This window comes from Apostichopus japonicus, chromosome 8, assembly GCF_037975245.1.
Source record: "Apostichopus japonicus isolate 1M-3 chromosome 8, ASM3797524v1, whole genome shotgun sequence".
Lineage (NCBI taxonomy): Eukaryota > Metazoa > Echinodermata > Holothuroidea > Aspidochirotida > Stichopodidae > Apostichopus > Apostichopus japonicus.
In genome coordinates this window covers 5714802-5729923 of record NC_092568.1, presented here as the reverse complement: position 1 = coordinate 5729923, position 15122 = coordinate 5714802, and the positions used below count along the sequence as shown (strand labels likewise).

At 35.7% G+C, this 15122-nt stretch overlaps 1 protein-coding gene and 1 long non-coding RNA gene across 2 annotated transcripts in view; one reads left to right on the top strand and one right to left on the bottom strand.

Moving 5' to 3' along the window:
• LOC139970704 (carbohydrate sulfotransferase 15-like) overlaps positions 1–14771 on the top strand; it is a 49139-nt gene extending 34368 nt beyond the window's left edge. The window contains exons 7-8 of the mRNA XM_071976608.1: positions 1667–1811; positions 11896–14771. Of these exons, the coding sequence (XP_071832709.1) occupies positions 1667–1811; positions 11896–12080 (330 nt within the window). The 3' untranslated portion in view covers positions 12081–14771. The remainder of the gene's footprint in view (positions 1–1666; positions 1812–11895) is intronic.
• Positions 7084–10928, bottom strand: LOC139970708 (uncharacterized). Its single transcript, XR_011794197.1, has 4 exons — positions 10656–10928; positions 8685–8819; positions 7827–7927; positions 7084–7277 (listed from the first exon to the last, which is right to left on the bottom strand). It is a non-coding gene; the product is annotated as an uncharacterized lncRNA (long non-coding RNA).
• Positions 14772–15122: the final 351 nt, after the last annotated feature.

The following is a 15122-nucleotide window of genomic DNA, read 5'->3' as shown; positions in this document are numbered from 1 at the left end:
TGCAATAACTCCCAGTTCCAAGGTGCGACAAGGCTGATTGTTTTGGAAAAGTTGCAAATGGTATAGGGGAATATTTTCAAACTTAACGGTCATGTGATCCAAGGTCACCAAAGGTCAATTAATGATAAAAAACTAATATTTTTGCGATAACTTGAGAACAAATTGTCTGTTAGGGTTGGGGGTTGCTTCAATGTAATCCAATTGTCGACCCACATCTGGGTGACCCTTGACCTCAATTTGACCCTTGGTGACCTTTTTGTGTTTTGGGGATTTTTACAGTTTTGATGCTATTTTCAGATGTTAAAGGTACCTTCTGATCAAAAATGTCAATGGGTTGACCCCCGTGTGACCTTCGTGTGCGAAGTTATATGAGGTCAAAGTTAATTTTCAGACATTTAATGCAATAACTCCCAGTTCCAAGGTGCGACAAGGCTGATTTTTTTGGAAAAGTTGCAAATGGTATAGGGGAATATTTTCAAACTTAACGGTCATGTGATACAAGGTCACCAAAGGTCAACTAATAATAAAAAACTAGTATTTTTGCGATCACTTGAGAACAAATTGTCCGTTAGGGTTGGGAGTTGCTTCAATGTAATCCAATTGTTGACCCGCATCTGGGTGACCCTTGACCTCAATTTGACCTTTGGTGACCTTTTCGTGTTTTGTGGATTTTTACAGTTTCGATGCTATTTTCAGATGTCAAAGGTACCTTCTGATCACAAATGTCAACGGGTTGACCCCTGTGTGACCTTCGTGTGCGAAGTTATATGAGGTCAAAGTTAATTTTCAGACATTTAATGCAATAACTCCCAGTTCCAAGGTGTTACAAGGTTCATTTTTTTGGAAAAGTTGCAAATGGTATAGGAGAATATTTTCAAACTTAGCGGTCATGTGATCCAACGTCACCAAAGGTCAGCTAATGATAAAAAAGTAGTATTTTGGGGAGAGAAATTGGGCAAAGAAAAAATGTTTGAATTTTGACAGTCATGTTCTATTTAGGTCTCACCGATCAAAAATGTCAATTGGTTGACCTCTGGGTGACCTTTGTGTGTGAAGTTATGTATACAAGTTCAAAGTTAATATTTAGACATTTAATGCAATTAAATCTCAATGTCAAGGTGTGACATGGTTGATATTTTGGGACAAGTTGTGAATGGGGTGGTGGAACATTTTGAAACTTAAAGGTCATGCCATCTGAGGTCACCAATGTTATCATATCTGTTGACACGCTTGTAGGTCTCTTATATTTCTTACATTTTCGACGCCATATTTAGATCTCAAAAGTGCCTTTTGATCAAAAATCCGATCACATTTTGTGATCACAAAAGTGTTGGCTACAGTGTTGGTTACTTTATGGGAACATGTAGGACCACCATAACTTGGACTATTTGAGCCCAATCTTGCTTGATAATATTATGTGTATTGTCATATACCCTAAGCAAGGAACCACAGTGCCCTTGGGTTCTTGTTGTTTTCAACATTCACCGCAAGCTCAATCCCAAAATTTCCATTTTTTCAAACAACCGAACTGCAATTGGAACGCGCGTAGCTTATCAGAACTGTACACAATGTATATATTTTTTTGTGATTGTGTTAAGTCACATACAAACAAATTCAAACACTGTCATAGACATTTCTAAGGTATTATCTTATTTTATCTTTTCAGAGGTTAACGATCGGTTTATATTCCGTTTACGCTCGTGATTGGTTACAGAGATACCCACCTAATCAAATGATGTTTATAAAGTTAGAGGAATGGAATACACAGTGCAATACCCAACTACGAAATATTTTTGAATTTTTAGATCTTGGTAAGTATAGACTATAAGCATTTTTTTCTCATCACGATGACATGTACACTCGTGGTAATGATATAGATAGATACTATAGCACGTGGATTAGGTTTCAACATGATGGCTATCCTGTGTGCTTTTGACATCAGGGGTTACAACTTTGCACAGCTCCAGCTCAGTGCATTTAATGATGTTCAATTATGTGAAACCATTGTGTTAAGCCGCGCCCCTTTTTGAAACTGTGCTACGGTGTCTCACTGTGACCTGAGTTTTGTAAAATACATTGATGAACATATTTGAACAATTATTAAGATAATGTATGACCCTAAATGGACTACATATTAATTGTCAAGTCTATTAAATACATCATGTATTTATTTCAGCTGCATGTATGCACATTTAGGGTGTTTTTCGGGGTTAAAACCCAGCTCCACCTCAGGGCAGCTCAATACGGCATTTTAGTGTGGAATCATAAAAAATGCGACTTATGACCAACTAAGAGCTTTTTTTTTAACAGTTATTGAGATAATGTATGACCCTAAATGGACTACATATTTATTGTCGAGTCTGTTAAATACATAATGTATTTATTTCAGCTTCATTGATGCACATTTAGGGTGTTTTTCGGGGTTAAAACCCAGCTCCACCTCAGGGCAGCTCAATACGGCATTTTAGTATGGAATCATAAAAATGCGACTTATGACCAACTAAGAGCTTTTTTTTTAACAGTTATTGAGATAATGTATGACCCTAAATGGACTACATATTTATTGTCAAGTCTATTAAATACATCATGTATTTATTTCAGCTGCATGTATGCACATTTAGGGTGTTTTTCGGGGTTAAAACCCAGCTCCACCTCAGGGCAGCTCAATACGGCATTTTAGTATGGAATCATAAAAATTGCGACATTTGACCAACTTTAAGCTTTTTTTTAACAATTATTGAGATAATGAATGACCCTAAATGGACTACATATTTATTGTCAAGTCTATTAAATACATCATGTATTTATTTCAGCTGCATGTATGCACATTTAGGGTGTTTTTCGGGGTTAAAACCCAACTCCACCTCAGGGCAGCTCAATACGGCATTTTAGTATGGAATCATAAAAATTGCGACATTTGACCAACTTTAAGCTTTTTTTTAACAATTATTGAGATAATGAATGACCCTAAATGGACTACATATTTATTGTCAAGTCTATTAAATACATCATGTATTTATTTCAGCTGCATGTATGCACATTTAGGGTGTTTTTCGGGGTTAAAACCCAGCTCCACCTCAGGGCAGCTCAATACGGCATTTTAGTGTGGAATCATAAAAAATGCGACATTTGACTAACTTTAAGCTTTTTTTTAACAATTATTGAGATAATGTATGACCCTAAATGGACTACATATTTATTGTCAAGTCTATTAAATACACTATGTATTTATTTCAGCTGCATGTATGCACATTTAGAGTGTTTTTCGGGGTTAAAACCCAGCTCCACCTCAGGGCAGCTCAATACGGCATTTTAGTGTGGAATCATAAAAATTGCGACATTTGACTAACTTTAAGCTTTTTTTAACAATTATTGAGATAATGTATGACCCTATATGGACTACATATTTATTGTCAAGTCTATTAAATACACTATGTATTTATTTCAGCTTCATTGATGCACATTTAGGGTGTTTTTCGGGGTTAAAACCCAGCTCCACCTCAGGGCAGCTCAATACGGCATTTTAGTATGGAATCATAAAAATTGCGACATTTGACCAACTTTAAGCTTTTTTTTAACAATTATTGAGATAATGTATGACCCTATATGGACTACATATTTATTGTCAAGTCTATTAAATACACTATGTATTTATTTCAGCTGCATGTATGCACATTTAGAGTGTTTTTCGGGGTTAAAACCCAGCTCCACCTCAGGGCAGCTCAATACGGCATTTTAGTATGGAATCATAAAAATGCGACTTATGACCAACTAAGAGCTTTTTTTTTAACAGTTATTGAGATAATGTATGACCCTAAATGGACTACATATTTATTGTCAAGTCTATTAAATACATCATGTATTTATTTCAGCTGCATGTATGCACATTTAGGGTGTTTTTCGGGGTTAAAACCCAGCTCCACCTCAGGGCAGCTCAATACGGCATTTTAGTATGGAATCATAAAAATTGCGACATTTGACCAACTTTAAGCTTTTTTTTAACAATTATTGAGATAATGAATGACCCTAAATGGACTACATATTTATTGTCAAGTCTATTAAATACATCATGTATTTATTTCAGCTGCATGTATGCACATTTAGGGTGTTTTTCGGGGTTAAAACCCAGCTCCACCTCAGGGCAGCTCAATACGGCATTTTAGTATGGAATCATAAAAATTGCGACATTTGACCAACTTTAAGCTTTTTTTTAACAATTATTGAGATAATGAATGACCCTAAATGGACTACATATTTATTGTCAAGTCTATTAAATACATCATGTATTTATTTCAGCTGCATGTATGCACATTTAGGGTGTTTTTCGGGGTTAAAACCCAGCTCCACCTCAGGGCAGCTCAATACGGCATTTTAGTGTGGAATCATAAAAAATGCGACATTTGACTAACTTTAAGCTTTTTTTTAACAATTATTGAGATAATGTATGACCCTAAATGGACTACATATTTATTGTCAAGTCTATTAAATACACTATGTATTTATTTCAGCTGCATGTATGCACATTTAGAGTGTTTTTCGGGGTTAAAACCCAGCTCCACCTCAGGGCAGCTCAATACGGCATTTTAGTGTGGAATCATAAAAATTGCGACATTTGACTAACTTTAAGCTTTTTTTAACAATTATTGAGATAATGTATGACCCTATATGGACTACATATTTATTGTCAAGTCTATTAAATACACTATGTATTTATTTCAGCTTCATTGATGCACATTTAGGGTGTTTTTCGGGGTTAAAACCCAGCTCCACCTCAGGGCAGCTCAATACGGCATTTTAGTATGGAATCATAAAAATTGCGACATTTGACCAACTTTAAGCTTTTTTTTAACAATTATTGAGATAATGTATGACCCTAAATGGACTACATATTTATTGTCGAGTCTGTTAAATACATCATGTATTTATTTCAGCTTCATTGATGCACATTTAGGGTGTTTTTCGGGGTTAAAACCCAGCTCCACCTCAGGGCAGCTCAATACGGCATTTTAGTATGGAATCATAAAAATGCGACTTATGACCAACTAAGAGCTTTTTTTTTAACAGTTATTGAGATAATGTATGACCCTAAATGGACTACATATTTATTGTCAAGTCTATTAAATACATCATGTATTTATTTCAGCTGCATGTATGCACATTTAGGGTGTTTTTCGGGGTTAAAACCCAGCTCCACCTCAGGGCAGCTCAATACGGCATTTTAGTATGGAATCATAAAAATTGCGACATTTGACCAACTTTAAGCTTTTTTTTAACAATTATTGAGATAATGAATGACCCTAAATGGACTACATATTTATTGTCAAGTCTATTAAATACATCATGTATTTATTTCAGCTGCATGTATGCACATTTAGGGTGTTTTTCGGGGTTAAAACCCAGCTCCACCTCAGGGCAGCTCAATACGGCATTTTAGTATGGAATCATAAAAATTGCGACATTTGACCAACTTTAAGCTTTTTTTTAACAATATATTAAACGTATTCCACCTCTTTCCTGGTTAAATCAACCAACATTTCCTGGTTGGTGATAATACTATCCTGGTTAATATCATAAAAGTTCTCAATGTGGTACAATAACATACCAAATATGCGATCTGTCCAAGCTTCCCTTACGAGATTATGTTAAGGAAGATGTCTTAGTGTGGAGAGACAGGTAAGAGGGGAGTAAATGTTTGGCATTTGTTGACTTCAAATGACCTTTGACCTCCACCAAAAGCAATAATAGGCTCCTTAAATGTAATATGGTACATTTTCAAACCATATGAGATCTTTTCTTTCTTGCAATACCATGTTTACAAGGTTGTCACAATTTGACCTGTTGTCCCAAAATGACCTTTGACCTACACCAAAAACATTAGGCTTCCTGTACTCAATTGGTACGTCTACACACTAAAATGAGGTTTGCCCAAGCTTCCTTTCTTGAGATATCGTGTTTACAAGGTTTTCACATTTTGACCCCTAGAGACCCTAAATGGCCTTTGACCTCCATAGAAAACAATAGGCTTCTTGTACTCAATGAGGTACACCTACAAACCAAACATGAGGTTGGTCCAACCAGGGAGTTGTTATGGTTCCATAACAACCTGGTCCAACATTACCTTCTTAAGATATCGTGTTTACAAGCTGGGCATCACAAACGCACACATACGCCATCATGAATGCATAGGTTACGATATTCATCGAAACCAAAAACTTGATCAAAGCCTCTCTCCCAATAACCTTTGTCATGACAACTTCAGCCCTGTGTCAGTAGCTCCTTTTCTTTAAAGGTATGCTGTATTAGCCCCAAATATGCTAGATATTCATTTATGGTCACCTCTGGTCACAATTCTTAAACTGTTTTTATTACAACCTTCGAGGAAATTGTCCTCTGGCACATTCAGTCATCTTGTGTGTTCCTTAAAAATGTCTGAGAACAATTGTAGAGTAAAGACCTCCAGGAAAGTACTTCTTGAAAACTTCTTGCAATTATAACGTGCTATAGTTTGGGGCCTATACTGACTACCTTTAAACTAGATAGGAAGGTCTTAGAAGACCTATGTTCACATTGTTGTTGATAAAGATGACATATTACCAAATTTATTTTTTATATTTAATTACCATTATAGTTTACCACTTTGCACTGGCAAACCGAACATCAAGCAAGGCTCTGCAAGACAATAACTAGGCTTCCAACGATACCATTAATGTTTTAGTCACAAGCTCCTCCTTCGACCTCGCATACTTGTGCAAATTATTTTAACTCCAATAGAAAGTGGTAATTTTCGCTTATTATAATCACAAGAAAGATTAATTTGAAAAGATTTTGAACTAACAGTTAAATAGTTAAAGAATAGACCGAAGTGTCCTTGAGCATAAAATTTCTGAAACTCTGACCCCCAATGACCAAAATTATGATCATGTTTTGCATACATCCACACGTCCGTCCGTGGACTCAGGAAAAAGCGTTTCCAAACGATTAACTAAACTGACCCCTAAATGACCTTTGACATTAAATTCCTGAGCACTTCCACATGTCTCTTCATCACAGGTGATCTCTATGCAAGTTTCATTGAAGTTGTAAAAGCATGTCTTATCAATTGTGGACAGAGAGATGAATTGAAATGCAAAAAATCAAATTGATTCTCATAAACAGCTACAATCACATTCTCGATGTGCATCATCGAAGCCAAAGACATCTTTCTACTACTGCAAAGCTGTATTACTTGGTAGCGTGTCTCAATTTCTCCGTTTTCACCTCATCCAGTTTGTACAAATCTAGGAAAGGAATGAAACAATTAAAGTATTAAATGGTGTGTTAACGAACTTGAATGGAGAGAAGTTTAATTAAAGATCACCATTCTTCACGGTCGTTTCCTCTGATCTTTTGGACAAACAAGAAAATGGAGATGTAAGTAAGATGTGTTTGTGAACTTGACATACCAATTGCATCATAGGCGAAGGTCAAATGTGTAAATGTGCATTACACGATAGTCGCTTGGAGCAAAATGAGTCAATAGTGTTATTTGAGGCACTTAGCCTACAGTCCAACCAAAGGGTGTGATATTGGTTCAACATTGTTTTTGTTGTCATCTTACGGTAGATAAAGGTAGGAGCACTGAAAGTTCTCTGTCAAAGCAATTTTCTCTTTGTTATAGACAATTTGTTGCCATTCTTTGCAAAGTCGTGTTGTTTCTGGCTGACATCTCAGTAAATAAATTGTTCAATTTCCTTAATTTCCTTACAGATCTAAACTGGTTCCACTTTACCATTAATCAGTGGGCTATCAGCAATTCTATGTAGATAAATCTAAAAAATGACACTTACTTGTTTTACATCTATGAATGATTGCAAGGATGCACCCTTGCACCCTTTGATGTTGAAATTCCCCAAAACAACAGAGTTAAAAGAGAAAATGCCAAGTTCATCTGCAACAAAAGATTTGTGAAATTGCTTAAATTTGATACAGTAAAATAACATTCACTGAAAGTTTACATCTTTACCCAACCCCCCGCCCCCCCCCCCCCAATTTCTGAGATAGCTAAGGTATCTCACTGCTCTATGACAACAATTTTAAAAAGAACTAACACTAACTGAAGGCCATGGTCACACTCTTTGTTTATACCATAGAGAAATCAAACTAGAAGTCAGAGACTTGCCATTTACAACACAGAATGTAGGAAATGCTTAGAATTGTGTACAGTTATATGTTGTACAGTCCTGATTTGGCCTTTCTGGTTTGAAATTTTTAAGACACATGCACCTTAATTTAACTGAATTTCACTATCACAAGAAAATTCATCTAATATAAAATTGATGACTTTGCAGTGACTTCAAGTTATGCTTCCACAATTGGCAGAGAGTAAGTGACCAATCTTTTGCAAAGATAAATCGATATCATTTAACACTGTAATAGGAGGAAGTGTGCGGAAGAATGATCCGAGATAGTGGTATATTGCAATGATCGCAGTGACCTCAATTGACCTCTACAAGCATAACTTATGCATGGTATCAATCACCATGCAATTCATTTTTGGTTTGAGTAGTAGTTTAATATAAGGCAATATGAAGCATATCTTTGTTGTACCACAAACTGTTTTAGTTGCTCAACTTGTGTATAGAGATATTTTACTTAATAATAATACTCAGCAGTATTCAGTTGCAATTACATTGAACAACACTTACCATCATAGGGCTAAGTAAACTGCAGCCAACAGATTTGCCATGTAGTTTGCAAGTACGGTATTGGAAGGCTCAAGGTTGTGTGTTTCTTGTACTCTGTCATGGCTGTTAGCTCCTCTTGGGAAAAATCTTCCATTTCTGCCACACAAAATGACACATAATAACAGAAAGAGTTATTTATTTCTGAACCTAACAGAAGCCGGTCACATTTGTTACAAAATATTTTCAAAGTAACACAAAATCAATTCCATTAACGGTCTTTATTTGAGTTTTGAACCATGTTTATATCTTATCAGTTTGTATCTATATAAACATTCTCTCCAATGAAAACTGTATGTGTCCCTTTTTGAATTTTCAGAAAATCAATGTGTCCCTTTTTGAATTTTCAGAAAATCAATGCCATAAGGAATCCTGTTATGGGCAGTTCAGTTTATTGAGATTTACACCAATTTCATGATCTGATGTGCTTTATATAGAAACATAATATACCTTACTGTAAAGGTGACAAGGTGTCCCTATTTAATGTTCAGAAATCAATGCCAAAAGGAATCCTTGTTATGGGCAGTTTAGTTCATTGAGATTTACACCAATGTCATGATCTGCTGTGCCTAATATGGAAATATAATCTGTCTCACTGACAGTGCTTCAAACCTACCTCTGGGTAGTATATTTTTTGAATAAGAACAACATGAGATTAATAAAACTTATGTCTGTGTTATAGTATGAGGTTTATAACATTGGGAGTGCAAAGCTGTGACCTAGTCATGTGGTGTTTCATTTTTACATTTCTCATGTGGATAAATCTGATATGTGACTAGGCCTAGGCTAAACCTATATCATTGCATGGGAAGGCCTAGCCTAATTAACTGACATTTCAGCCAAAACTTGTTTAAATTTGACACACAAGTCTCCCCCTTCCCCCCCTCTCTTCTCCCCAAGGCACTGATTTCTGACCAATTAACACTGAAGTATAGTCCAGATTGAGATTAACCGTACACAAGTTTCTTGGTTTTCATAAATGAATAGTACAAAATTATCATCTTTCTAATTAAATTTCACATTATCAATTACATATAACCTAAATTTACTAGCTTAACTGTTTATAGCATAGCCTGGGTAAGTTTTACACTCAGAGTCTGAGGTTAGTCTAGGCCACCACCATAAATGCATCACTTGCAATTTTAAGCAATCTCTTCTTTCAGTGTCTACAATCACTATTAGCCATTTCCCAACCATGTAGACCACTAGCATAGCCTAGGCCTAGTCTTTTAAAGGCATTGAAGACTCGCCCCAAACCGCGTGCGGCCATCTGAAAGTTAACTCTCCGTTGCTTGCGAGTGACATTTGTTTGTGTCGCTACAAAATGCAGACAGTACAGTAATAAAACATGTTACACCTCATTTGAAACTACAGTAGGTCAGATTACCGGCATGAGATGTTTCTTTTTGCGCGAGTCTTCACACCCTTTAAAAGTGAAGGCAAGCTAGGCCTACAGGGTCTAACTCTAACTTACACTAAAGTGTACTGACCCAAGCGCAAAGAGATTTAGGCCTATGTATAATTTCACTATTAATGCGTGGCTTTGATTAGGTGTGCCCTCAGAAGTTACCGTACACCACAATTACTCGCATTTGGTAGAAGTAGTCACTAGAGGTGGCCTTGAATTAGGGAAGGTCTTGCTTTGAGTATGACACACAGTACAGGCATAAACTTACTTAGGTCTAGATTTAGTCCTGAAGTGAAGGTACTTACTAGTTTACAAACACTAGCCTATACTATCTCAGCTAGTAGTACAGCGTATAAATTTACTACATCAGGGAAAGGATCTGGCCTAACCTAGCCTAACAACGTAAGAGCTAACGTTAGGTTATACTTCAATATCGCGCGTACTGACTGTATCGCAGAAATGACAAAATCGACATGATCCCGTTATTTCACCTTTACATTTAAACACTAATTTAAGGTTACTCATACCCCATTATTCTAGCAAGAATTTGACATCGTCGTCTGCAATAATTAGATGGTTAATTGCACATTTCTTCGTTGTATATGACTGTTTCTCCTGCTTGCGATTGTCGCCGTAGGAAGCTGCTGCTAGCGAGAGGTGAAATTAACATAAAAAGGCGGGGGAAACCTTTGAATGACATAAGGAGTGTGCTGAGACTGGAGATATAGGCGTGGTTTAAATAATGTGGGTGGGCTTTAATGTGCGTTCAGGATGGAGCTGGATAAAGAAATACATAAGTGTTAACCCCCTATGATATATGAATATTTAGTGCGCTGAGGATGGAGCTAGCGCTGTAACCCCTGATCGCTTTTGATGCACGCATTACGGAAGCGTATAATAGCCACCATATCACAAAATGAAATAAACTTTTAATTTGTAATGAAATGAAACTTAAGTTTTATTGGTACACACAACAGTTGCCATGGTTGATGTGATTAAATGACTCTTAAACGTATCCGTAGTTTTTAAGTTTTTCTATAAATACGTCTTATAAATTTGATTATTTCGCTATTTCCTCTCCCAAGTCAAGTTTGAAGAAAGTGTTATAATCACCATTATATATAATAAAGACTCACTATAGTTGTATTCTTATTAATTTACGAATAATTGTTAACAAGGTTTTACCGTTAAGTATTTGTATTATTTCCCTTCATGTTATATGGGACATTAGAAAAGGTTACAGGCGTTGCCGAGTCCTATTATGACCGTATACACGCTGCAATGTACTGGGTTTCCAACTTAAACAATCAATTACTAATTGCAACGCAATCGTTGCGTGAATACTCTATCTCAATCGGTAAAGTGTAGGCCATTAGTTATAACGAGGAAGCCAAAGTAGGAAATAGTTGACCGTGTATATTAGATCAAAAAGCCGACTGCATAGACTACGTTCTAACCAGACTAAATGACTACGGTATATTTTGCAGGTTAATCGACCGTTAGCAGCCTAGTTCAGCCTATATAAAACAAAGTTTATTTCTTATGTTTATTGCAAGAATGGTAAAATCAAAATATAGATGCCCAGATTACTGTGATTGTTATATGCAGATTAATGTGTGCATGGAGGGATGCTCGTTAATACCTGGAAGGGACAATGTCATATTGCCCCTCCCCTCCACCCCTCCCTGTCACACACACACACACACATCTGGTGTTCGTCGTTTACATTTTCTAACCAAAGGTTATATTTTAATCATTTATCAACAGATGTATCACCTTCGTCCGAGCCAAGCGATATTTGTCAGTCAAAGTCTAAGAATGTAAATTACAAAAAGAAACAAACAGGACGTATGTGGAATTCGACGCGAACTCTTTTGGGGAATTTTTACAGACCTTTCGTCTTGGATCTTGCAGCTATTATGAATGACACCAAGTTTTTATGGGATTACTGAAGATAATATATATACTTGAAATATTCCAGGAACATTTTTTTCTTATTTTTCAAATGATGTGCCTTGATTTAGTTTTCCCTTCAACTAATCTTTCATCAAAAGTGCCTCATGCGACTCTCATTGCCTTGTATGATATCCGATCATCAATTTGTTGCAACTCAAACTAATCAAAGGTTGATTATTTTTGTATTTCAAACTATTCTTCTATATAATAGAAACACTTGTACTTTCAAAGTGATGTATGTATTGTATGTGTGTGTATGTATGTATGTATGTATGTATGTATGTATGTATGTATGTATGTATGTATGTATGTATGTATGTATGTATGTATGTATGTATGTATGTATGTATGTATGTATGTATGTGTGGGTGTATGTGTGTGTGTATGTATGTACCATATACGTACGTACGTTAAGTTATCTTCCCAGCTCTTCTATCTCTACAGATTCTTGGCTTGTTATCTATATTATTATCAAGCAAAATTAAAAGGTGCATCGAGTTGGGTTCTAAGTTGGTATAAGTCTTTCAATCAAGTACCATTCACACATAATTGGGTACGGTACCCCTTATAATCTGATACATCTGTCGTTATAACTACTTAGCTACACCTCCAATCAAATTATACTTTTATGTACAAAGTTGATATATGTTGTCAGGCTTTTAACTTTGGATGCATGACAGGTTAAGGGAAAGTGACTGAACTACTTAGTCTAACACAGACCGTTAAAGGTCAGTTCCTCAATAGCAAGACAAAACTTAATAAGGAAAGCAGACAAGTTATACTAGGCTTCAGGTAACATGTATAGCAATGCATAACAAATTCATGAAGGATAAGTAGTGTTGGATGTTATCCAACTGTACCTCTGTGTGGTTATGAGGTCTATAGAACATGTTTCGGTTGAATGATTAAACTATATAAAACAATTGATTGATGTAATCATTTAGGCATGTATCAGAAGTGGATGTCATCATCGATTTACTGACTTACCCTTAAAAGGGAAAGAATGGTTCTTACAATGTACCTTAACACGGCTAAGTTATGACCTCTTTAATAAAATACAGAAAACTGTTCATGTTTGAAACAAACTTTTTTAATCGTTTCATTTGTTATGTTTGTTTGTGTTTTATTTACAAATCGTTGCAGTGAAGCTTAATTTGAACTTTCTGGTGCGATTTAGTTGTAGTAAAATTGCAAATATGTGGTCATCCAACCCCCACATTTACACAGTAAGAAAGCACCGTAAATGAATAAGAAAATACATCGTGCATCCAGCGAAAATAATTTAGTTTTTAATTTAGTGAATCGGGAAAACGATGGTATGGTTCTGGGAAGAAGAAAGAGAGAGAGGGAGAGAGCCGGTGCTGGGGGGTAGGGGGTAGGGGAGTATAGGGGGTAGGGAAGGTATAGTCTTCAAAAAACACACACCAAATAAAAAACAGAAGCAGTTTTTATTTTTTGCTGACAAATCTGAGCAGTTTTACACCATTGTATTGCGTTTGCATTCTTAAAGAAATCCCTTTTAAATACATCAATTTTTTTTTTTTTGTGGCTTTCTGCTCGATGACTTTTGAGAAATGAATTAACGATATATATTTCATGTAGAAAACTGTACGGAGATCGAAATGCGTATTATTAGATATGGCAAACCCTGCAATGCCTTAAAATACTTACTAAATAAACACAATTTAAAAGCGAGAATGTACATTTGTGACGTCGTTCATTGCCTTGCCAGCTCGACAAAGGATACCCTGTCTTTTTTTTACTAAACTAAAACTGCAGATCACGGAGCTCGTATACATGACGCATATATTACCAATGTTAAACTGGGCTTAGTTGCCCAGAGAATTGTGCCCCTGGTTTGTTAAAGTTTAGCAGGACATTAAAGGTCTCCCTGAATACGAGAAGAAAAATGTGTTCAACAACTCTACTGGCTGCTCATCAACAGTCCACACTGTGACCGGATGAGACGTCTAAGGGGGAGGGGGGGGTAGGGGTATGTAAAATATATATGTACAAGCGGGCACCTTAGTCATATCTTGCAAACCGTAAAACGACGTCAAAAAGTACAACCTGCATCTCCACTTGGTTGATACTAAATCTAAAGACAAAAAGTATCGCTTGCGCGTATCAATAATTCTTGCCTCCAGTTATGCTCAAAACGGTCCCCATTAATCAAACTTAAAGCCCTAATACAACCAATCAAGGAAACACTTTCAAATGAGACCTCACATTATACAACATGTTAAACAATTTTTTTTTATAAATATCGGATATAAAGTAAAATACGCTATCAGATAAACCAACTAAACATTAACACTAAAAATATAATTGTTGAAACTTTGAAAACATGTTTTTCAACTTGAAGTTGTAACATATATTAACATAGAGACCACTTTTGAAATGATCCTCCAATTTTTAAGGCGAATACCAAACAATGACAATATTTGTATGCAGGATATATTTTTACCAACATAATTCGTTTAATGTACTAAATTGCATTAAATGATATACGATTTGTATCAATTTGTTTTTGAACATTTGGTTGGAATTACTGTTATGTTATCTGATTATTACACTTACACAAATGCATATGTGCACACTTTTTTCGTTTTACTGTTTTTGTTTATGGTGTGCGTATATATATATAAATACAAATATATATATATATATATATATATATATATATATATATATATATATACACACACACATTACAAGAATAAATTTTTTTCATACAAAATGTTAGGTCAGAAACTGTGGTAATGTGTTTATGACATTAAGATGATAACGTCACTTATGTGTCTCGAGAAGCAAACTACGAATTGAAATAAGATATTGTCTTAGAGAGGAAGAATACCCGTATACCTATACAAAAGTATTTAAGTCACTGAGTTGGTTATAAATGTATATCCTGAATAATCGATATCATATAATTTTGGCCTGTTTTCAATGTTATAAGAACAAATTCGAGCGGGGAAGGATATGGAGCGTGGCGTGCGCAAAGGTACAGAGGGACAGGAATGGATGCCCCACCCAGT